The sequence below is a fragment of the Notolepis coatsorum genome, assembly GCF_963971535.1.
Source record: "Notolepis coatsorum genome assembly, chromosome: 5".
NCBI lineage: Eukaryota > Metazoa > Chordata > Actinopteri > Aulopiformes > Paralepididae > Notolepis > Notolepis coatsorum.
The window spans coordinates 102,171,107-102,194,734 of NC_140169.1; the positions used below are offsets into that span (position 1 = coordinate 102,171,107).

The 23,628-nt window shown below is 43.2% G+C and overlaps 1 protein-coding gene across 1 annotated transcript; it reads left to right on the forward strand.

Annotated features, from left to right (window-relative positions):
* Positions 1-282: 282 nt before the first annotated feature.
* Positions 283-21,349, forward strand: hnrnpub (heterogeneous nuclear ribonucleoprotein Ub). Its single transcript, XM_084315386.1, has 14 exons — positions 283-924; positions 2,582-2,696; positions 4,697-4,776; positions 8,097-8,236; positions 8,921-9,020; positions 9,773-9,885; positions 12,356-12,619; positions 13,114-13,233; positions 13,546-13,674; positions 13,951-14,119; positions 14,480-14,797; positions 15,243-15,529; positions 18,871-19,056; positions 20,487-21,349. Exons 1-14 carry the CDS (start codon positions 450-452, stop codon positions 20,535-20,537), a joined length of 2,547 nt encoding a protein of 848 aa, XP_084171512.1. The 5' UTR covers positions 283-449; the 3' UTR covers positions 20,538-21,349.
* Positions 21,350-23,628: the final 2,279 nt, after the last annotated feature.

Below are 23,628 nucleotides of genomic sequence, written 5' to 3' on the forward strand. Positions count from 1 at the left end.
AAGACGGTTCGATGACTTTATCTAAATCCAATCAATATCCCTAATGCCGTTTCAATGTAAGGTTATAAAAATAAACATAATAAACACTCATAATACAATAACCTAAATATATAGCTTTGGCTCCTCCACAGCATGCTTGGTGTGACAGATGGCTGATGGGAGTGGTGGGAGAAAAGAGGTCCTGAGCAGCTCTGCGCATCATTACGGTAACGCCGCCCTCTCTGTCCCCCCCCCCACCTCTTATATAGCTCCGAGCCCACACCGCGCACTCGTCGTCAAGAGTCCTTTCCACCGGTGCAAAGGGCCAGGAACGCGGGTGGTGCCACTATTGGCGCAGTTTTGCATTAACGTTAACTTTCAAAAAGCGTCCTGTTATTTATTATCGTCGTTATTTGTGATTTTTTTTTAATTTAATTTAACAGTAGTGTGTCTTAGCAAAAATCGTCAAAATGAGTGGCATTAACGTGAAGAAGCTGAAGGTAAACGAGCTGAAGGACGAGCTGAAGAAGCGGGACCTCTCCGACAAGGGGCTGAAGGCCGACCTGATGGACCGCCTGCAGGCCGCGCTGGACGAGGAGGCCCTGGCCGGAGACTCCCCTGTGGGCGGGGAGGCGGTGGACGAGGGCTTCAGCCAGGCCGCCGGCGAGCAAGAAGGCATGGCGGAGGACGAGGAGGAGGAGGAGGAGGAAGAAGAGGAGGTTGACGAGGACGGAGGCCCGGTCGAAGAAAGCATGGAGGCTGAGCAGCAGGCCAACGAGGAGGAGGAGAACGGAGACGGCGGGGATGGAGATGTCGTCGCGGAGGACGAGGAGATGGGAGAGGGCGAGGACGAGGACATGGACCCCATGCTGAAGGGAGACGTAGACGACATGGAGAAGATCGACGCCGAGGACGGTGAGCCCGGAGACCCGTCTGCCGAGGAGGGTGAGTCGACCGGGTTGGTTTACAAAGTGCTGCCGGCTGGATGGCACCGTGGCTGGGGTTCTGGAGGGAGGAGGGGGGGGGGGACATGATGCGGATTTTACAATGGCGCGTCCATGTTGAGTCGGCTAGCAGCGTGACCTCACTGAGGCTATAGCTCAGCTACTGTCGTGTCTTCTAGCCGACATCTTAATCTAACATCAGGGCAACGTTACCAACCGGGTGTTTTTTTCCAGACTTGTAGATGCGAAGTTAAGCGAGCCGGGTCACGCCGGATAATGTTTATTTTTTTTGTGCGGGTGCGGAACGCTAGCTTGGCAGCTAACACGAGCTTTAGCTGGCAGGCTAGGTTTCTTTGTGTCGGCGTCGCGCTGCTAGCTAACAGAGCTAACCCCTTCCGTGACTGTGCTGCACCGAGTGAATCCACAGTCACTTGCTCCTCAATGGGAAACGAACCTAGATTTACCCTGAAGGACTGGTTCTGGCCGAACCGTTCGTTATACAAGTATCACAGAGAAATGACAAAGGTGCTCACAGTTGCACGAGGGGTTCGGACAGAGATACGGGATGGTTTGAAAGCTCGGCGTTGCTAATAAACATTTAAAATATTTTTTATAAACTGCTGAAAAACGGCATTGTTTCCGCCGTTGGGTGATCACAGCGCAGGCGCACCAGGCACCCAACGCCGGAAACAGTGCAGTGTTGAGCAGTTTATAAAAAAAAATATTTAAAAATATTTATTTGCAACGCCGAGCTTTCAAACCATCCCGTATCTCTGTCCGAAACCCTCGTGCAACTTTGAGTACCGTTGTAATTTATCTGATACTTGTATAACGAACGGTTCGGCCAGAACCAGTCCTTCAGGGTAAATCTAGGTTGGTTTCCCATTGAGGAGCAAGTGACTGTGGATTCATTCGGTGCATCAGTCACGAAAGGGGCTAACATTAGAGCTAGCATTAGCACTAGGTGAGCTAGCTAGTCAGAAGAAGATGGTGGTGAAGCGGAGCTGCAGGGCAGCAGGGTTTCGTCGACGGGTACCGGCGGGTTGTCTTTAGATTTGCACGTGGTTAACTGTAATTAAAATGCGATGACTAGGTAAGACCGCAAATTTCAGGTGGAATCACATTCGAATAATAAGTAATACAATTAGATTTGAGCTCATTTATCCCGGAACTAGCCGATCCATTCAACGTGGGGGGATGGGGCCCGTGCGTGACTAGACGGCTTTCCCCATTCCTTGCATGATGCATTTGTCTCAAGACATAGCCTGTTCCCCCTAGAAAAGCTGCTATCTTAAGTCTCTTAAATTAGTCCATCTGAACCCTTTCTGCCCGGGTTGTCGCCCCCTTTCTTTATTTTGCAGCGACTGTTTCCCTATCCCAGCAAACCCTGTTGTCACAATGTTGCAATATTTTCGACCAGTTTACAATGTAAGTTTACTATCTGGTCAACATAAATGTTATAATTTATGGGACTTCTATTGTCATTTTTTATATTCAATGCAACCACGAGGTGTTGCCTCTTAGCTAATATAAGAATAATGATGGTCGACACATTGTAACTAATGAACGGGCTTTGTGGGCCAGCACCCCACTCCCAGTCCGGCCTATCTCTTCTCAAAAGGAGCACCTCATTCTATATGTTTGTTTTATTTCCAAAGGGGATGCGGACAAAGACACGAATGCTGATCAGAAGAATAAGAAGGGTGTTAAGAGACGCCGGGAGGAACATGGAAGGGGCTACTTTGAATTTATTGAAGAAAACAAATACAGCTGGTAAGGATGGGACAGAGCAAAAATGGCCTTCGGTATTCCTGAAGCGCCATCCATAGCTTTGTTTAAACTGTATTGGCTTTAAGTGCCAATGCACTTAACTAGAAAAGGAAACCCTCTTTTTTAAAGTATTCTATTATCATTATTATAACCTTACTTTCACATGTTTTTGAGGGTCATCCATGCCTTCTCAAGGAACCTTACCATTTAACCTTGTTGCAGTGTCCACTCACATTCTGTCTGTACCGGACTGCATTATGTAGCAAGAAAAGTGAATAATGATTAAAAGTTTATTAATACTATTGCATCTGTTCCACATGCCATTCCTATTGTCTGGAAAGCTGCTCATAGACCCCAGAGGAGAGTAGCAGATGTTCTTTATGGAGGGTGGGAGGAGGGGATCCACTGCTTCAGAGTAGCACACCAGGATGTAGGAAATACGAAAAACTGTTTTACGTCAACAGAACTCGCCATGTACCGTCCTTTGCTTGACCTCGCACTGTAGTGCTTTTTTTGTATTTTGTTTTCTTTTTACTGGTATGATGTCAAAATGCTATACCTGTATCATGTTTTGTGTATTTACAGGGCATCTTTCTCCCTCCACACAATTGATGTTGTGTGTGTGTATATACCTGGTTCTTTGTTTGTTTTTTCATGTTGTATTGAGTCAGTGCGGGGAGCGATTGATAATAGTTTTACCTTCTGCTCTGGGCAATATTACGGTGTATATATCTCCACCTGACTAAATTCACAGGTTTTGAACTTGTTCTGACTCTTGTCGCGGTTTTTCTCCCAGGACCCATAATCATTGGAACACGTCACTCAATACTCTTGTCACGGTGGCACCCAAAAGAAACTACTCCACCCATGGCCATTTTTTGATCCCATTGTGGGGGAAAGATGAATTCCTGTAGAGCTAATCAGAATATAATTTAGGTGTCCTTGCCAACTATTAAAGGAAGCTACATGAGGCAAATCATCTCTCCAGGGATGCAATTTCAGTATTTAATGCACGACTTGTATTCATTTGTACCAACCAACATTGTTCATCATCATTTTTTTGCCCTGATTACATTCCATGTCCTTTACAAATATGCTCTCTGCACAGTGAGACGTCCCATGGCGGCCACCGTCCTACAGGACCCTTCCTGTCTGACCCACTGGATGCAGTGGCCATATGCTCCTGCTCAGTTTGACAGAATATGGCCCTACTCCCATAGTTGCAAATCTCTCTGTGCCATATGTTGGACTACAAAATGACCGGCTACTCTGCACTGCTGTTAGTCTTCAACAGATGCTTGAAATTGGACCCTCATCCCTGCCCGTCTATATGGACCATTCGTTTCTTACTCTAGTTATTTGATCCTACTCTGATGGGGCATTCATACTCCTGCAGCACTCCCACACCCAGCGTAGGATTTGGTGAAATTACGCTTTTTGAGGATGTTAAACGCTCTTTAAAGGCTGGTTGAAGCCTAATAATGCTGAAACTAGCCAGTTGTGTTACAGTTTCAGAAGGCAGCAGGAGGCGTTGACCTTCTTTTAGTGAGAATTCCACACACAGCGAGGCTTAAATATATCTGCAAGCACTTATTGCCATGTCTGACTGACTCCACAGGAATATCAATACCATATATACACACATTGATCTGAGACCCACGGGTCTGTTTTGATTTCAAGTTTCACTAATTTGTAGTCATGTACACTCCGCCCAGTGTTCTCTCTCTCTCGTTTTTTATTTTAATTTTTTAGATTTCGCTGGATTCCATAAGGTAAGTGCTGTCGGTCAAAAAATTATCACTGGAGGCTGATGTCTGCCATGTTTCTTTCGGTTGAATCTTGAGTATTTTCCACCCTTTCTCTTTATCTGTTCTTTTCAGTCTCTTTTCCCCTCCCACATTTATCCAGCAGGTGGTACGCCCCAGTCCCCTATGCAGGCCAGGAGCCACACGGCTGCGTCTATCTGCTGCTGGCTGAACTGACGTGCTGTACTCTCTTTTCAGGGCTGTCTTCAAGACCCCCGTGCCACCCCTGGAGGAAGAGGATGAGGAGTTTGATGACACTAAAGTCTGCTTGGATACCTGTGAGTGGCCATCTTACCATGACTGATGTTTAGAATGGTGGAAATGGATTTAATCTTCAGAAGATTTAATCTTCAGAAGATTTAATCTTTATCATTGAACTAGGTTTGTACCATTGACTCCTTGAATCTATTTTGGCAAGAGAAGCCTAGCCAAGAAGGCAGCAAGATGAAACTTATTGGAAATTATACAATATTGTGCGTTTACTGTACATGCACACATTCATACTATTTGTGAGTTCCTCATGAGTTTGTCTGTGTGGTCATGTGTCGTTAATGTTTTCAATTCAATTAAAGGCCTTAAAAAGCATTAAAGTCTTAAATTCAGTTTGGTAAGGTCTTAAAATGTTTGTTTATTGGAGGCTATGAGCTGGATCCAAAATGAATGACTAGCACAAAATGTCTGAAATTCTTTTGCGAAATGGATAAGAGTTGAATTAACCCCATAAACCAGACGGTACCGGACCAAGATTTATTTTGCATCATAAATAGATTAATACAGTCTATTAATTAATGTAGCAGTGTTTTCTTTTTTGGCCTGATCCATAGATGTATGACTTGGCCATAATAAGGTAATTTATAGGCCTGATATTCTATATATATTTTTTTATTGCATGTGTCCGGATGGCAAAATTCAATACAGAATCTACAAAAAAACCTGTAAATCATCTGCCCTTTATTAATTTGCCTAGATTTTATGTACACTTGATCTCAAGTAGGTTAAGTCTGAAATTTGATTAAAAAAAGGGTTAAGTCTGGTCAATGTTAGCATGGTGTTGTTCGCCATCAAGGATGAAAAAAAAATATAAGTATCTTATATTCTCCTTTTTGGTTCATTACAATTTACTCAAGCATGGTAACAGACGACGCAATATTTATGCCACTGAGAATACTTCATTGGGACCTCATTCCCTGAGGTCTATAGATGTTTCTAGATACCAAGAACATGCAAATGTCCCTTGTAGGAGTGGAGCAATCTTAAATTTACTTGGGTATCTACTTTTAGGCAAAATTTAGGGCTTAACACGTTGGACGCCAATAACGAGTTACGCTGTTTTTGGGATCAATATTTAATTTTTTCGCCATGGCATTCATAATTCATCCAGCCAACCTCCGGACTCCAGCGGGACCCTGTAAGAGATTGCAACGCCTCAATACCGCCGCCTGGTGGATGGTCGGGCGAGTTGCACGTCAAAACCGGAAGTGCCGATCGGTGCGTCGAGGAAATCCCTCCGGCAGTGATATCTTGTTACGTGGCTCCAGACAAACACTATAGTGCATTTGGATCGCTTTCTAAGCGTAATAATTGATATGATTTCGGCGTTTATAGCGCCATACAAACCGGAAATGGATGTAGGAGATCGGCGTCAAATAATTGGGATCTTTTTCCTCCAGTCTCATCGGTGAACGCTTAGCCCGATTGTTTATTCATTTCACTGCAAACCATCTGATCAATATATCAACCCATACTAAATAAAGCCGTTACTGATCAAGGAATTATAAACGACCCCCCCCCCCCCCCCCCCTTTCCTTCACGCATGATGAAGCATAATGTATACCGATCATATACATTTGAACTTTTTAATATAGCGTGTATAGGAAAGAAACGCCAATCGATAATCTTATCATATGCGTCAGGGCCTATAACTCGTTTTTGGAATTACAGCTAAAAAGATTAAAAACATACTTATATTCTAGACGGTATTAACACAACAATGTATGAATGAAAAAATATAACGTTCCCACTAGGGATGCCCCGATCGATCGGCCACCGATCGTTATCGGCCGATAATCAGTATAAATATGCGATCGGGGAATTCCGATAATGAGTCATATTCGCCGATCGCGGAAACTGATCAAGTGGATATCTCACTCGCTTGTCTCAGACGCACAGGACCTGCAAACTGCTCCTCCCTAGCCCCGCCCGCCCCCGTGTAGAGTTTGTAAACAAAGAGGTGCGGCTCCTCTGCTCGAGTCTGTAGTGCATTCGACCTGCGCTAACGTTAGCTACCTAGCTATCGTTACTGTTTAAACAAAATTACCCAGTCAACTATTCACGTTTAGTAGGCATTGTCTAACTGTATTTAGCCGGCTAGCTACCGATAGCTCCTGATATCAACAAATGATCCAGAAAATCTAGTAGTCCATGTTCATACCTCCGGTAGCTTGCGTTAGCTGACGTTAGTTTACTGTTCAAAACGAAATGTCCCATTGAACTAAAGTTCTGTCTTAACGTCATCTAGCCGGCTAGCAGTAGCTACAGATAGCTCTTGATATCAATGTCTTATAACATTGATTTAATGCGTATTCGAGCTGAGGGCTTGCTGAATGTGAAATGACTAAAGCATAACGTTACCAATAGGGTCCCGCTGCAGCGCCGGAGAATCCTTTTTGGAGCTGGGCTACTAGAGTACACACAGACAGTGGAGCTGTTTGCAGATAGCGAGCATTTTGACTTGTTGCGTGGTGGCGATGTCTCGCAGATAATACAAGTACAAGTCTAATTATATAATATATATATTTTATTAAAAAAAAAAAAAATTATATAAAATAATTTTTAATTTCTTTTTAATCAAAAACGATCGGTATCGGCCGATATGGCTCACGACGATCGGTATCGGTGGCAAAAAACGTGATCGGGGCATCCCTAGTTCCCACATCCTGAACGATAGATAATCGATGTTGAATGGGCCATAGTAATGTCAATATAGCAATACAATTAAAAAGTTATAGCCCTGCAAAGAAGGTAAACGTCTCCATAGGCTTTCAACGGTGGCAGACTGGGTATATTGATGGATATAACTCATGGCGCCCAATGTGTTAAGGGGTTAAATTCAAACTTAGTCCTTAATGACCTCCGTTCACTCTTGTGTGATTGGCTGGTGTGTCTGGATGAATGATATGGAGCTAGCTAGTTGGCTAACCTACAAACATCTATCTGCTGAGGCCTCTGCCATTTCTCTCATATTTCAGTCTCATTCATGAATTAATGGATTATTTGTATTGCAAAATTGGCCTTAAATTAAACTGGCATTAAATGGTCTTAAGTCTGAAAAGGACTTAAAGTCATAAATGTAAGTTGCTGCTTGATACCTGTAGACGCCCTGTTTGTACAGGTACATGCTGTGTCCTGTTTCCAGTTGCCCCCTCTTCATGTAGGAGAGGGGGGGTGGGGAGAAACTCTATTTTGATTGTATTTTATCCTGCTCTATTTTGGGTCACAAATCTTTAGGTTAAACGCTGTCCCAGAAGGCATTGGGATAAGGATCCATAGACATTTTAAATTGGGTCAATTCACATTCAATCATATTTTTTTTTAATAGACAACTGCGACCTGCACTTCAAGGTGTCCCGGGACCGTTACAGTGCTTCCTCACTCACCATGGAGAGTTTTGCCTACCTCTGGTCTGGAGGCAGGTCCTCTTATGGGGTTACCCAGGGCAAGGTCTGCTTCGAGATGAAGGTAAGATTTAGTTTCTCAGGAATTCTGGGTATTTGGTCACATCTGTCATTTCAATTTGAATATAGACTCCTCTCCAGCACCACTGGAATACCACCCACTTTAAGAATTCACACATTATTCCTGTCTGCTATAGAGGAAAATGAAGAACTCGTTATTCCTGTGCCGTAGAGGAACATTTTGAGGCAAAAGATTTGAGTTGAGCCTGTGGCGTCGCATGGATGAAAAATCTGTGACTACTAGAATGGGGCTCTGAATTTATGAGGCTATTAAATGTGAAATGAAATGTTTTCGCTTTTACACCCAAATTAGGTTTAAATTCTGGGACAGACCTGTAAGAAATGCCAAGTGCATATACGCCTCATTTGGGTGTGAGAACCCAAATATAAAACATTGTAAGTCTACAAAGTCAGACCCCTGTTCATTATCTATTGAGCAGCCCCAGATTTCACACCCAGGTGACATAAACATTTTATAAATAAAACATCAAGGATTCTCATTTTTTGAACTTGAGAAGACTTTGAAATATGTTAACATATTGACTAAACCATCCCTGGGCCTCCGGAAGAACATGTGAAGTCTTGGGTTAAGAAATAATGTAATATCCCAGAAGATTTATGCGATTTGTATTTATTTTATGATTATTATCTGGCTATTTGTACATTCTAATGATGAGGATGTTGACAGATCACGGAGAAGATCCCTGTGAAGCACATCTCCAGTAAGAACACGGTGATCCATGAGGTGCAGGTCGGCTGGTCTCTGCCCACTGGCAGTCTGCTTCTGGGTCAGTATCTGAAAACCCTCCACTCTTTTGTTAGCTGACTCATTATAAAAATCTTACTATTCACAGATGGCTTAGTAGAGCCCTCTAGGGGCTTGTAGATGTTGTGACAAGTGCATGGCTCTGCAGTTATTTTTAGGCTGACTTGATTTTTTGTTATGTAAACTCTTCTGGACAATATTATCTCACTTGGTGGTGAACATTTGGTTGAGAGTGGTAGATGGTTATGACATTTAATTTGGATATGAAGAAAAAAATATTGTTTTCCCCCCCCTTCTATAGAACACCGTAACCACTTCTAATGGTCTTAAAACGTGCTTTATTCCAAACTCAGCCACTAGATGTCACTAGAGCACCAGCATCTCGGAACAACAGTCTATGCATCGGCCACGCCTCTCCTCCCGCTTTGCATTCTCAGCAAATTCATTATATAATATTAAAAAAAAAAAAAAAAAAAAAAAAAAAAAAAAAACTTTCTTGCTTACAATATTTTAGTGAACTATTTGGGTGGAAAACTTGGGGTACTTGAGTGTGCTGTCATGTATTCCTGCTTTCCATAACCCAGCGCACAGGTGTCTGGCTCATGAAAGGATGGAGAAGCTCTGATTACAACACACACACAGAGGGAGAGTGACTTCATTGTATCAGGACACCATTACTCCACTATATCTTTACATGGCAAATGTTTGTTTGCGGCTATATTCAAATTTGGAACATAGCGTATTTTAACTGAAATGAATCCATGTAATTTTCAGGTGAGGAGGAGCACTCCTACGCCTACTCCGGAAAGGCCAATAAGAGCACCAACTGTGTGACTGAGGACTACGGAGAGACTTATGAGGAGAATGACGTCATCTGCTGCCTTATTGTAAGGGATCCAGCCACACACTGGTATTCATGGCTCAAAATAGTCATGATTTTTAGAGAATATATATTGCCTCTAATGTGATCATAGATTACGTTAACGTTGAAGTTTGTTCGACCCATGAGCTATGAACACTATTTTCACTAATATTTATTTTTCATGTCAAGCGGGCTGCGGCTTTGTCTGTGGCTGGTGTGAGCTGGGTAGTGTAGTTTTATGAAATTGATGTCCGTCGGAAGCCCTGGGTCTCCTTCTTAGGACTACACCGATTTCATGACTCCTCCCTGTCCTCATCTAAATCATCCGGTCTCCGATGCAATGCGCAGAGATTCTTTTAAGCTCATTTTGCTAATGACACTGTTAACCTCTTATCCCTAGCCATATTTTCAGAAAATTCGCCTAAAAGTACATACCCAAGTAAATGGAAGATTGCTCCACTTCTACACGGTCCAAGGATATTTGGCCCGATCCACAGATGTATGCCTTGGCCATAATGTCATTTATAGGCCTGATATTGCAACATCTGCCCTTTGTTCATTTCCTTAGATTTTGTGTACACTTGATCTCAAGAAGGTGCTGAATTTTTCACTTTTGGTCAATGTTAGCATGGTGTTATTTACCATCAAAGATGGAATTATCTTTTTATATTCTCCGTATAAAAATCATTATAATTTACTCAAGCATATTAACAGACACAATATTTCTGACACTGGGAATAAATTCCCTGGGGTCCATAGATGTCCCTAGATACCAAGAACATGCAAATGAACCTTGCAATCTTCTATTTACTTGGGTATGTACTTTAGGCGAATTTTCTTAACATGAACTGTATTGATCTATTTGTGACGTGAAATAAATCTTGGCCTGGTACCTGGCCGATCGGGCTTAACACATCTTGCGCCAAGAATGAGTTTACTCGTTATTGCCCGCCAATCTAATGGCGCCAACAAGTTTACTCGTTTCTATGATAGTTATTTCCTTTATTCGCTATTGGCATTTATAATTCATCCAGGAAGGCTCCGGGAGCCAGCTCGACCCCGTCTGATATTTCAACGCCTCAATACCGCCGCCTGGTGGATTTCGGCCGAGTTGCACTCTACTCTAAACCGGATGTGGCGCTCTGTGCATCGGGGGAAATCCTCTGGCAGAGATATCTTGTAACGTGGATCAAGATACACACTCGGGTACATGGGATCGCCTTCGACACGCAAGAATCAATATGCTTTCGGCGTTTATTGCGTCATACAAACGGAAAATGGATATAGCAGATCGACATCAAATAATTAGTGACAATCAAGGAATCATAAACGACCCCCCCCCCTTCCTTCATGCATGATGGAGCATAATGTATAGCGATCATATGCATTTGAATTTTTTAATATAGCGTGTATAGGAACGAAACGCCATCGATTATGTATAATACGCAGCAGGGCCTATAACGTGTGTTCTAGGAATTACTGCTATACAGTCTAAAAACATACTTATATTCACGACGGTACTAACACGATTGGTATGAATGGAAAAATATAACGTTCCCACATCCGGAACGATAGATACCCGATGTTGAATGGGCCATAGTAATGTCGATATAGCTATAATATTGAAAAAGTTATAGCCCTGCAAAGAAGGTGAGCCACTCCATAGGGTTACAGCACTGGCAGAGTGGTATAGATGGGCATACTGCATGGCGCAGAATGTGTTAAGAGGTTAATATATTGTTTATAATGGGATGTCTCATGAAATATTGTATTGATCAGATATATTTATGAGTAGCACAGCATTTTGGTAGTTCAATTGATTGTTAGTATGTCTTATTAATGGGTATACAGATGTGACAAGTAATTGGAACATATTCTATTAAAATCGCAACCTATAGTGGGCGGTCAGGTGGCTTAACGGAGATTGCGTTCGTCACCAAACCCCGGAGCGGCTAGATTCGCCTGTTCGAATCCAGCTCACAGCTCCGGGGTTGTCACCAGCTTGGCTGGCCGTTCACACTAATACAATTGGCAGTATTAGAGGGTGGGAGAAGCTGGCGGGGTGGGTCCGGGTCGTTGTAAACAGCGACTCCTACAGTTCGGTCGGGGCGCCTGCTAAGCGCGGATAGGAGTGGGATAGTGTGATCCTTCCACATGCTACGCCCTCTCAATGGGAATCCGCGCTGCCAGGTGAAAAGAAGTGGTTGATTGGCTGGACGTGTGTCGGAGGAAGCACGTGATAGCCTCCACTCTCCCAGACCGACTGTGGGGGGGTAAGTGCGCAGCGACCAGGAAGGGAATTGGGAATTGGCATAACGACTAACATTGGGATGGGAGAAAATTGGAGGAAAATGGAGGGGGGAAAAGATCAATAAGAAAAAAACGCAACCTATAGGTTATCATTTAAGTTAAATGAATGCGGGAAAACATTGATCTTCACCCCTGTTATCAGAACAGCTAACAGTGTTTATTCCCCTTCCCTCACCATTCCTCAGGACTTTGAGGGTGAGGAAGTGGCAATGTCCTTCTCCAAGAATGGCACAGAGCCCACCGCGGCCTTCCAGGTCAACAAGGAGTCCCTGGGCGACCGGGCCCTCTTCCCCCACGTCATGTGCCACAACTGTGCCGTGGAGTTCAACTTCGGCCAGATGGAGACACCTTACTTTCCGCAGCCTGAGGGCTACAGCTTCGTGCAGCAGATCCCCCTGGACGATCGCGTCCGTGGACCCAAGGGACCTGAGACCAAGGCAGACTGCGAGGTACAAATGGATTTATTTATTGACTGAAAAGTTCACTTGACACTAGTGATGCACCTATGTGAAAATTGTGGCAGATACCGATAACCGATATTAATATTGCTGTTTTTTTTTTAAACTTATTTTGAAACTATTTAAGGCCAAAACATGTAAAAAGAAGATTTTTATTTTTTTTTAATATCGGATCTTGATATCGGACCGGGGGGGGGAAATAGAAAAACTGCAATATCGCCCGATATTATATCGGTGTCCGATATATCTTGCATCACTACTTGACACCAACACATCTCTCCTATTAAGATCACTGACATGCTCCGTTGTAGTTGACTATGCATATAAGGGAGAAGATGGGACTTGTTGTCCCAAAGTCCATTTTTATTCCGACGTACTCTGCAGTCAAAAAGCATAAATCCAACAATACTACAAATGTACACAAATTTACCATTGCACAGCTGTAATGGTATCAAAGACTTAAAGTGCTCTCTGCTGTGTTGTAGATGATCGTGATGGTGGGTCTGCCAGGCTCGGGGAAGACCACCTGGGTGAAGAACCACGTCCAGGAGAACCCTGGGAAATACTACATCCTGGGAAGCGACACCATCGTGGAGAAGATGATGGTCAGTGCTCACATGCAGGACAATGTACCTACGACGTTCAGGGGCTACAGAAAAGAGGCTACTCTTGCACCACTTTTTTATATTGGAGGATGTGTAAGAGTGACTATTCTGAGCTAGTGTTCTGGACTCTAACAATGTTTTCAGATGGACTCTATAGCCTAATATCTGTCACTTCGGGGGTCCTTGACGTTACAATTCAGGGGTCCTTGGCGTTACAATTCGGGGGTCCTTGGCACAACTTCTTGAGGCCTACCGTGTCCCTCCTCTGTGCCTCCAGGTAATGACTCAATTGATGGCATGTTTTGATTTCAGATTGGAAGCTTAAAGCGCCAGGCAAAAGACACTGCCAAATTGACAGCTATCTCCCAGCGTGCACCCCTCTTCCTGGGCAAGTTTATTGAGATTGCTGCTCGCAAGAAGAGGAACTACATCCTGGACCATGTAAGTCATCACTTCCATTTATAAATAACTCAAAAGGAACCTTGTACATTATTGCTGATTATATTATTAGGTCAGAACCATCTCTGCCAACCAACCTGTTAATAGGATTTTGAGGGAAGCTACATCAAACTTAACGTAATCAAGCCTGCATTCACTTTGTCATAGTGCTTACAGAGCATTGGATTTTCGTTGGAGTGCTTCTTTATAAAAAATGTATTAGTCATTACCGACCGACATCTCACCATCTAAAACACAATATCCACTCTCTTCCCCCAGACCAACCTGTCTGCCTCAGGCCAGAAGAGGAAAATGTGTCTGTTTGCAGGCTTCCAGAGGAGGGCCGTGGTGGTGTGTCCCTCTGAAGCAGACTACAAGGAGAGGACTCAGAAAAAGGCAGAGAGCGATGGCAAGGAAGTGCCTGAACACGCTCTCCTCAAGTTGAAAAGTAATTGAATTTATTTATGCCTTTCTATTATTGCCCTGCATAGCCCCATGCTGCTATGATACCTGAATTTCCCCAAGGGGTCAATAAAGGAATATCTTATACCTTAACAAAAAATGTAATCAAAGTCCAATGCAAAGTGGGGCTCTTTTTCCTAGAGGTCGCTGTTTAACGATGTTACAGATTCTACCTTTTGAGATTGATTTAAAACGATTCAGGAGGGATTCTGATCCCCCTCAAGTTTGTGAAGCAGTTTGTTGCTCAACTATTTAAAGATGCTCTATAAATACATTTGTATTCCTTTACGTTCTTATTGATCTACCATCATGACCTCGTGTTTCCTTATTCATTTCTTCTGTCCAGGCTTCTATTCGCTGCCCGACGAGGGTGAGAGCTTCTGTGGCGTGACCTTCGCTGCGCTGGAGAGGGAGGAGGCGACCAAGCTGATGGAGCAGTACAAGGAGGAGAGCAAGGCGGCTCTGCCCATCGAGAAGAGGCCCAACCAGGGAGGAACGACGCCCAAGAGAGGAGGCGGAGGTGGCGGAGGAGGAGGAGGAGGAGGCGGCGGCCAGCGAGGAGGTGGCCGCGGGAACAAGAACCAGTCCAGCCGCGGAGGGGGAGGACCAGGACAAAGAGGGGGCAACCGGGGAGGCTTCCAGAACAGAGGCAACTTCAGAGGAGGTAGGAGGACCAGATGCGTGTTCACCCATAGAGCTGTGGATCTTCACTCACCTCATTACGATGCATCTCAATGCAGCTCGATAATATATTACATCCTCAATTTTATAATCTATATTACTGCACATGGCTACTTTTTCATCAATTGGTACAAGCGGTCATATAAATGAACTTGGAACCTGAAAAGTTGATTCTCAACTGGAACCAAAACATTGTTTGTCCAGCCAGATTGACCGTTGAACTCTGTCCCCCTCTTGTGTTTGTCCAGCCAGATTGACCCTTGAACTCTGTCCCCCCCTCTTGTGTTTGTCCAGCCAGATTGACCCTTGAACTCTGTCCCCCCTCTTGTGTTTGTCCAGCCAGATTGACCCTTGAACTCTGTCCCCCATCTTGTGTTTGTCCAGCCAGATTGACCCTTGAACTCTGTCCCCCTCTTGTGTTTGTCCAGCCCCGGGACCCCGAGGTGGCTTCAGCCGTCCCCCCCGCGGCTTCATGCCTCCCCCGGCCTTCAGAGGAGGCTTCCCCAGCGTTCCCCGTGGTGTCTTCCGCCCAGGTGGCCTCATGCCCAGTATGGCCCGTACCCCCAGAGGCAACATGGGCCCCAGGGGTCCCAGGGGCGGCCCGATTAACAGAGGTGGCCCCCCGATGAACAGGGGGAACATGAGCCGAGGAGGTGGAGGCGGAGGCAACATGCACAGGGGAGGAGGTGGTGGCGGCAGAGGCAACTTCAACCAGGTGGGTTATCAAACATCAGGGGTGGGATATATAGTCATATGAAATCCGTTTTATTTTATTTCCGTTTTTAATATTTCAGAATTCTGTATTTTGCTTTTTACGCTCATTTTACCATCAGAAATGGTGTCTAATAAGTGGGAATGAATTAATGTCTACAATTTAATAATATATAACGGTCCATTTAATGTTAAGTGCTGCAACTCAGAAATACAGTTACATTTTAAAGTGCTTATAAGCTTGTCATTTCAAGTAAAGAAAACGACTGTAAACAAACAAGTTTTTAACTCATTTTAAGCAAACTTTTCACTCTGCTTCAAGTAAAAAGAGAAATAAAAAATGTGCACTGGATTATGACACTGAAGCGGGTAGGGGTGGGACGATACATCGATCCAGATCGATCTATTATCAATAATCAAATAGGATCGATGCAACGTAAAAAGATCGATATTGCGATACTCTTATTTTGAAAATCCCCTCGTGAGCATTTCCGCCCGGCCGGAACAACAAGCTCAGCGCAGCTCCGTGTGTAGACGTTAGATAGTATTGCTTCAGAGTCCGCCTATTTTGCCCGAAATAAGTGCCTGTTTTTTCCCCACAAGGGGTTAAATGCATCTAACATGCTTTCCATCCTCTCCATTCCTTTATGCCCAATATGTCGCGTTAAATACCGAAATGAACGTTGCGTTAGCGTGAGCTAACTATGCTAACCACTGCAGCTAACCATGAGAGGAGAGGGGACTTGGGTAAGAGCAAGGGTGGGGGCACTGGGCAGTCTACCTTTCTGTGGGGGACTGGGTTGCGTGAGGGGCATTCTGTGTGTGTGTTACTGAGGATGGACAGATAATGTTGATATTTAAACATGAATACATAATATATGTATTCATGATCATCATGCAACAAAACAATTGTAGGAAGTTTGGGAGAGGAAAGGGTTTTAGCTTGCGTGTTGTGAGTTCCAAAACATTTTACTTAAAGTTTAAAGCTCAATATATAAAAAGTTAACAGGAGGTCTATTTGTATTAAAAACAATAGATTGTTTTTCATTTAAATGTCTGGAAGAGCTCAAAAATAAAAACATCAATTGATATTTCTGTAGCCTTTTTTTAGTTGATCTAAATGTGACTGTGTTAAATGGGCACATAATATCGCCTCTTATATCGATCGCAGGCACCTGTATCGTATCGTGGCAGACTTTGTGATATCGGCAAATATCGTATCGTTGTCCAAAGAATCGATATTGTATCGTATCGTGATGAAACTGGTGATTCCCACCCCTAGAAGCGGGTAATACCACTGATTGTTAGCTCTTGAGTCTATCCTTTTGCCTGTTTTTGATGCACACACTTGTAAGTCGCTTTGGATAAAAGCATCTGCTAAATGACTAAACTATTACGCTTTTCATTATAAATGAAAAAGAATGCATTGGAAACTATGCAACAATACAGCAACTTTCTTCAATAGTAAACACACTCGGGGCCGCTTTGCACCAAACGTTCCATCTTCTCCCCAAAACAGTATTTCAGTCCAGATTAGGGCAAATTCTGTAATATTCCACGTTTTACAGTTTATTAAATTTTTAGGTTAGTTGTAACGTTAGTTTAGGTTCGTGTTAACGTTAGATAATGTACAAAATAAACGTTTTCCGCTGCTATAAACGTCGCACTTTTATTTTGAAAACCCCAGAAAGGAAGTCATTATATTTGCTTTACCATCCTCCTGTTCTGCGTTAGCTCCGGTTAGCTCCGAGCGTCCAGTAGTTAGTAGTATATTATCAATACCAGCCATTGGATTACTGTTTTCTAAATTGGGGAGGCTTTTAATCGTCAAGGTAAGAGGATTTTAAGTCATGGTATCCATAAACTTCAATCTGTTCGGATCCTTTGAAGGAATGAGAATATCAACAAACCTGTAGGGAACGTCACGCTACTGTCCTGCCTCACTTCCAGTGATGAAGCTAAGCTATGCTAACGGAGCGACTGTTCCCTAAGCTAAATGCACGCAGAGAGACAAAAAGGGTATGTATCTTCTTGTCTAACTCCAGGGAAGATGTTAAATAAGCTAATTTCCCAAAATGTTGGAGTTTTCCTTTAAGACATTTTAATTCTAGGGCGGCTAGGTGGTGTAGTGGGCAAGGCGCTCGCCACCAATGCAGTAGACGCTGGGTTCGAGCCCAGCTCTCCGCATTGCTATCAGCTTGGCTGGTCGTTCATACTAACACAATTGGCAGTGTTAGAGGGTGGGAAAGCCGGTGGGTGGGGATTGGACGTTGTAGACAGCGACTCCTACATGTCGGTTGGGTGACGCCGGTGTGGCGGAAACAGGAAGTAGCGGGGGCAGCGTGAGCCTCCCACGCGTTACTCTTCGCCACAGAGTTCGAGCTGCTGCGGTGACAGGCTGCCTCCGTGTACCGGAGGGGACGCGTCAATATTTTAGGTAACCAACTTGTGTTCAGCGTTTCTCTGATTGGCCACGACGCCCATGTGACCGCAGCAGCGCGATAGAGCGGCAGTGCGGAAATAGGCTGCATTCTATTGCCATGCTCTGCGACAAACTCTAACCTTAACCAACTCCGAAACAATGCCTAAACTTAACCCTTCTAACCTTAACCAACTCCGAAACAATGCCTAAACTTAACCATAACCATAACCAACTCCGAAACAATGCCTAAACTTAACCGGCGAAAGAATGCACGTTAAAAAAAGAAATTGAAGGGATTCGAACTTGTCACCAACGCACCGCAGGATCCACAGCAAGGCGGCGAACCAGTTGAGCTAACCGTCGATGTTAAAAGAGGGGGAATTACGGCTGCATAATGCCGCGGCAGAGCTCTGTGTCGCCGCGGGGGCGTGGCTAGACTCAAGTTGGTTACCTTTTAATGATTAAGTGGAGGGGACACGTGATGCAAGGCTTCTATCCTCACTACAGCCGACCAGTGGGAGGCATAGTCTAGCAACGACAGGGGAGGGAAGAATTGGAAATACGAAATTGGGGATGGGGAAAAAATTTAAAATGGAGAAAAAGTGTATAAAAAAAAAAAAGACCGTTCCTATTACACAAATACTCATGCTAGTTTGTATCTGCCTGCGCCAGTTGATTTGATCGAGCGTTGGACCACAACAAGCAGCGCTCTGGACTTTACACCTGGGCCAAACTTTTGTTCAAGGGAGGATCCACCAACATGACTAAACACTTTTTTTTGTCTCTTCACATACCTGGGTAATGATATTGTGTTAATGCCTTGGATGAATAATGCATGCATTAATCTTGTTGACTCATGGGAAATTCTACAACTAACAAGAACTTGCGTATCAATAACTGGCTTTGTTTTTCTTCCCTTTTAGCAGTTCCAGCCAAGAGGAGGAGGAGGAGGAGGCGGTGGCAACCGTGGAGGCAACCGTGGCAACTATGGCAACAAGAACAGCAACTACGGGAACGGTGGTGGTGGTGGCGGCGGCGGCTTCGGCAACAGGAACGGCAACTTCGACAAGGCCCAGGCCCAGGCCTTCAACCAGAGCTGGCAGCAAGGGGTCAGTGTTACTAGATATCACGCACTCAGTCAAGTTGATTTAAATAACATATATACAGCTGCTTTCACACATGGGTTAGTTAAAACTAACCCAAGTGTTTTGGGTGTGGACGCCAGCAGCAGCATCTAAACGTGTAGTGGTTGAATCACCACATCCCTAGCCATTCATAGCGGTTCTTCAACAAAACGGCATTATAAGGGAATAGAACAGACTTGTTAGTTGGCTCACTGTCTCATATTACTATTACCAGCCCAATCTCACTTATGTAAATAAAGTACTATCGACTACAAGAAAAAGGTACCGGTTAGGGGTGGATGGTATACGGTATGAATTTTGACTATACCTTCATACCTTGTGACCGGTAGATTAGAGCAGCTAGTCACAGCAGTAGCAATGACATTAACAGGTTATTGACACGGCTTGACGACAGAGGTTCAAAGATAACTTCACATTTATTTGGCTATTTTCTTTATCGCTTTATCCATCAGGCTGCTCCCGTTTCCAACTGTGTTGACAATGACATCACACCATCACCTACAGCATCTTAGAAAGCTCAAACTCAAAATTACATCACGCTCTCTCTCTCTCTGTTGTCAAACATGTACACTAAAGTTAAGTTATGTTGGAGTTGTATTGTGTTTGAGGGAAAGAAACCTCCTGTCCTGCAGTCGTTAATAGCTGCCATACCAGTGTTTTACCCCTTCAGAAGCATTTATATAGACATTTTAAGATTAATGAATATACCGTGATATATACCGTTACCGTCTATGCTTCAAATTATACCGTGATATAAATTTTTAGACCATACCGTCCAGCCCTAGTACCGGTACTTATTGTATGTTACGTTGCGGCCATAAGTAGAATATTGACGTATTTATGCAAATGTGTACGTATTATAAATAAGTACATATATTAAAAACATTTTCAAGTGTAAGCATTTAACATTTTCAGAAAACTAACCCAGGGCACCAACATGAGGGGCAAGTTCCTTTACCTTGAGACGACCTCGAGCCTCGCCCAAACCCTGTTGAACCCTTAACCAGTGTTTGTGGGTGGCTCAGTCTAGTGGTGAGAGCACTCTCCCGCTACCACAATCATTGTTAGTTCGACTCGCCGTTTTTGTTTTGGACTTTTGCTATATAAAATGTATAACTTGTACAATACATAAATATATTACTTATGGCTATAACATACATTATGTACCCTTTTTCTTGTGGTCGATTAATACTTTATTTATGTTTTCTGATAAACATGTTATTACTCATGTCTGTTGTACCCTTCCCTCTGACCTGTTGTACAGAACCTGCAAGTTGCTTCGGAAAAAGCGGCAGCTAAATGAAAAGTCCGTCTCCCTCGATATTCCTAATCTGTATGTAGCTTCATGCTTAACATATTAACTCATTGTTTTTGTGCTGCTTTTGTGTTTTCAGTTCTGGAACCAGAAGCCCTGGAGTCAGCAGTATCAGCCAGGGTACTACTGAGAAGAGACTTGTGTGTATGTGTGTGTTTGTAAAGGACTGGTGGTGCAGACACTGAGAACCACCGCTAGCCACGGAACACCCCATCCCTCCCTCCCTCCCTCCCCCCCCTGCTTTTTTCTAGAACCCACTTTTAAATACAAAAAGAAAAAAAACTACCAACTGACAACAGCGACTAAAGCGATATGGAGCAGCAACAACATTCCACATCAAAAAGGAGACGTGGCCTAGACGAGTCTCTTTGAAGCTTTATATATATATACACATACACATGGGTTCAGTCTCATTCGATTATTGTTTTCCTTTTTTTTCTTTTTTTCTTTTTTACACTTACTGGTCTTTTTCCACCACTTTTAAATCACGTGCTTTTAAGAAAAAGAAAAAAAGTCATGTTTTTTTGAATATCGGGAACCACATTTTGCCGGCGCGGCAGATGTTTTGAAAGTTTTCAGGGTCGTGCATTTTATCGGTGCTGTGATTTATAATTTCTTTTTCCTCCCCCTCCCCTTTTTTTTATGAAGAATTGTAAATATTATTATTTTTTTGCTTAGTTTTCGATATTTGTTTATGAGAAGTTTAAGAAAACACAGTAATTTCTTTTTTCTTTGCAAGGAAACCTTTGCTTCTTAACGGGCACGGTAGCTAATAGTGTTGTTAGATTGTATATGTAGTCCATTGTCATCACAACTGCTGAATTGAAAAGCTGCAAAATCTTAAGGAAAAGTATCTGGTTTTGTCTTTTTTCCATCAAACCTGTAACCTAAACTCCATAGACTTTAACAATAAAATACCCTTTGGCTTTTTTACAACTCTCACTGGCTTATGACTTTTGATTGAATTTCAAAGGTGCGTAAAGGACCTTTGACTGGGCTAGCCTATGTCCTAATTTACTCCATAAACAAGACATCAGCCCCTTCTCATGATCCAGTGAAGGACACGTCTACGTGTTAAGTGTCCTGTCTTTGATACACTAGTACGGGTGGTTGTAGGTATTCTAATGCATATTGGCCAAGCCATTTTTTTTAAGGGGCATGAGAGCCTTGTTAGTACGGCATTCTGCTAATTTGTTTCTTACTGTAGAGCACTGACTTTGATTCTCAGGTGTATAGTGAAGAGTATGTGGTTCCTGCTTTTTAATGTATTAAGAGTTTATGTCCTTTTATTTTTAAAAAGGGTCAACATTACTTGGATCATGGCAACTTTCTGGATAACGGTGTAGCATGCATTTGTGCCGTCTTGTCAGAAGTCGCATAACACCTCAAAACTATGTGACCACACACAACAAAGTATTTTCTTGCCAGTGCTAGATATAACATTTTCTACATGTTTTTATTGCAACAATCCTTTTTTTTTTTTTTTTGATGAATGGAGATGGGCCTCTGTGGTGAGTTTAGCACATGTATGGGATTTGTGGTATGTAATTCAAGATGGGCCTACTTTATGGCTGAGGTGTTGGTGAGACAATTTACAATGGGCTCCCATTTTCACCAGCAAATACAAGGGCTCCATGATGTTGCCTCATGGTCACAAGACTCACAACCAGCAACACGCGTTAACCGCTGGCACAACGTAAAAAGGAACATGGGAATTGCACTTATTTGCCATCTTATCCCAGAGTCTGATCGGACGATTGATACCAATTTCATCTCTGCATCAGTAAACGTTTTTCAACTTTAAAACAAAATTCTACTGGATGATGGTGCAAATCCTGAGCAGATCTCACATGGCAGTTTGGCCCTGCATCTTCTCCTTGTTACAGCGAATGGTGTCGAAACCACATTACAGAGGATTCCAATATTGCCACAACTTGTACTTCTTGAAACTGCAGGCCTATTATAACTTGACGTACCACTAGAAATGTTGATTATTGGAACCTGATCAGGCTAGAAATAGAATTTGAGCATCCATTATCTTGATTTTGAATTTAAATTATCATAGTGTGTATATATAGTCCACTATTTCAGCCATGCATGAATGTCCATTACTGACTTCAGGTATGCTGTGTTGTGATTATGAAAGTGTTAGTTCGCCCTGCTAGCTAGCGGTACCTGTTGAATTTTCATGTTTTAAAAATGGAGAGTTTATGCCCGCCCTTTTAAATGTACTGGATACACAACATAAATTTGAGTGTAGCCTATGATTGACTATATTTTATGTTGCAGGATAAATATCTGGTGTTTTGTTAAAACCAAAAGCCCCAACAGCTTTGAAGCCTACTGGGTTCTATTGTATTTTTTATCGGACAATGTTTTGATATGTGTTCAAACGTTGCATTTGTGTCTTTTTTTTGTCAACTCCATTGAAATAAATTAAACTACTATAAAATGGGCCTTGTGGTTTCATAAATCAATATTGCTATATTATATTTAAGTAGATGTGTACTCGTTATTTGCCCTCATGTAATGGTAAATGCATGACATTCCTCTTACATATACAGTATATCAGAAGTTAATGATTTTTAGGTACCCAACAGAATTCCTGTCCCAATTTGACCACTAAACACTCCCTGTTAATTTTGAGTGACTCATCAGAAAGGGACACTGGACATGGTATGTTATTTCTTTGCCATCACAATGCCCACTGGGACAGCAAAGCACAACCTTGCTTTTGAGCCAGCATTTTGATTGGCTCAATTTAAAGGGAGCAAACAGCCACTCCCCCTTGATCAATTTAGCTCGGACAATCTCGAGTGTTTGCGAGAGTGCTAGGGGTCCAGTGAGTTTTGTTAATCTATCTGACAGATTTACTGTCATTCTGGCCATCTGTTTCTGATCAGTGCAGAGTTCTCGCTGATGCATGTGTCCCACTCTGCTTCCTTGACAGTTTGTGTGCGTCTGCAAACCAGTCGATTTCTGCACTTTGACATGGAGCACATACCCTTTCAAACTACTTTATTTTCCCTTCGGAACTTCATGTGTTCAGTGGTTAAAAGAGTCCGGCCTCCACCAGACCTAGGCGTTCAGCAGTCTGATGGAGGAAGGCACGAAGCGACCTAAGCCCCTTTTATTCAGTGTCGCAGCAGTGCTGGGAAGCACAGAATGGAGTGTATTCCGTGATAACACAGCCAATATTAACGAATACACCGAAACGGTGA

Bases quoted from the DNA above. Each gene is read 5' to 3' on its own strand.
- hnrnpub (XM_084315386.1), top strand. From the start codon at position 450: ATGAGTGGCATTAACGTGAAGAAGCTGAAGGTAAACGAGCTGAAGGAC. The intron at 4,777-8,096 runs GTGAGTGGCCAT...TTTTTTTAATAG, and splicing joins TAAAGTCTGCTTGGATACCT to ACAACTGCGACCTGCACTTC. The intron at 19,057-20,486 runs GTCAGTGTTACT...TTGTGTTTTCAG, and splicing joins ACCAGAGCTGGCAGCAAGGG to TTCTGGAACCAGAAGCCCTG.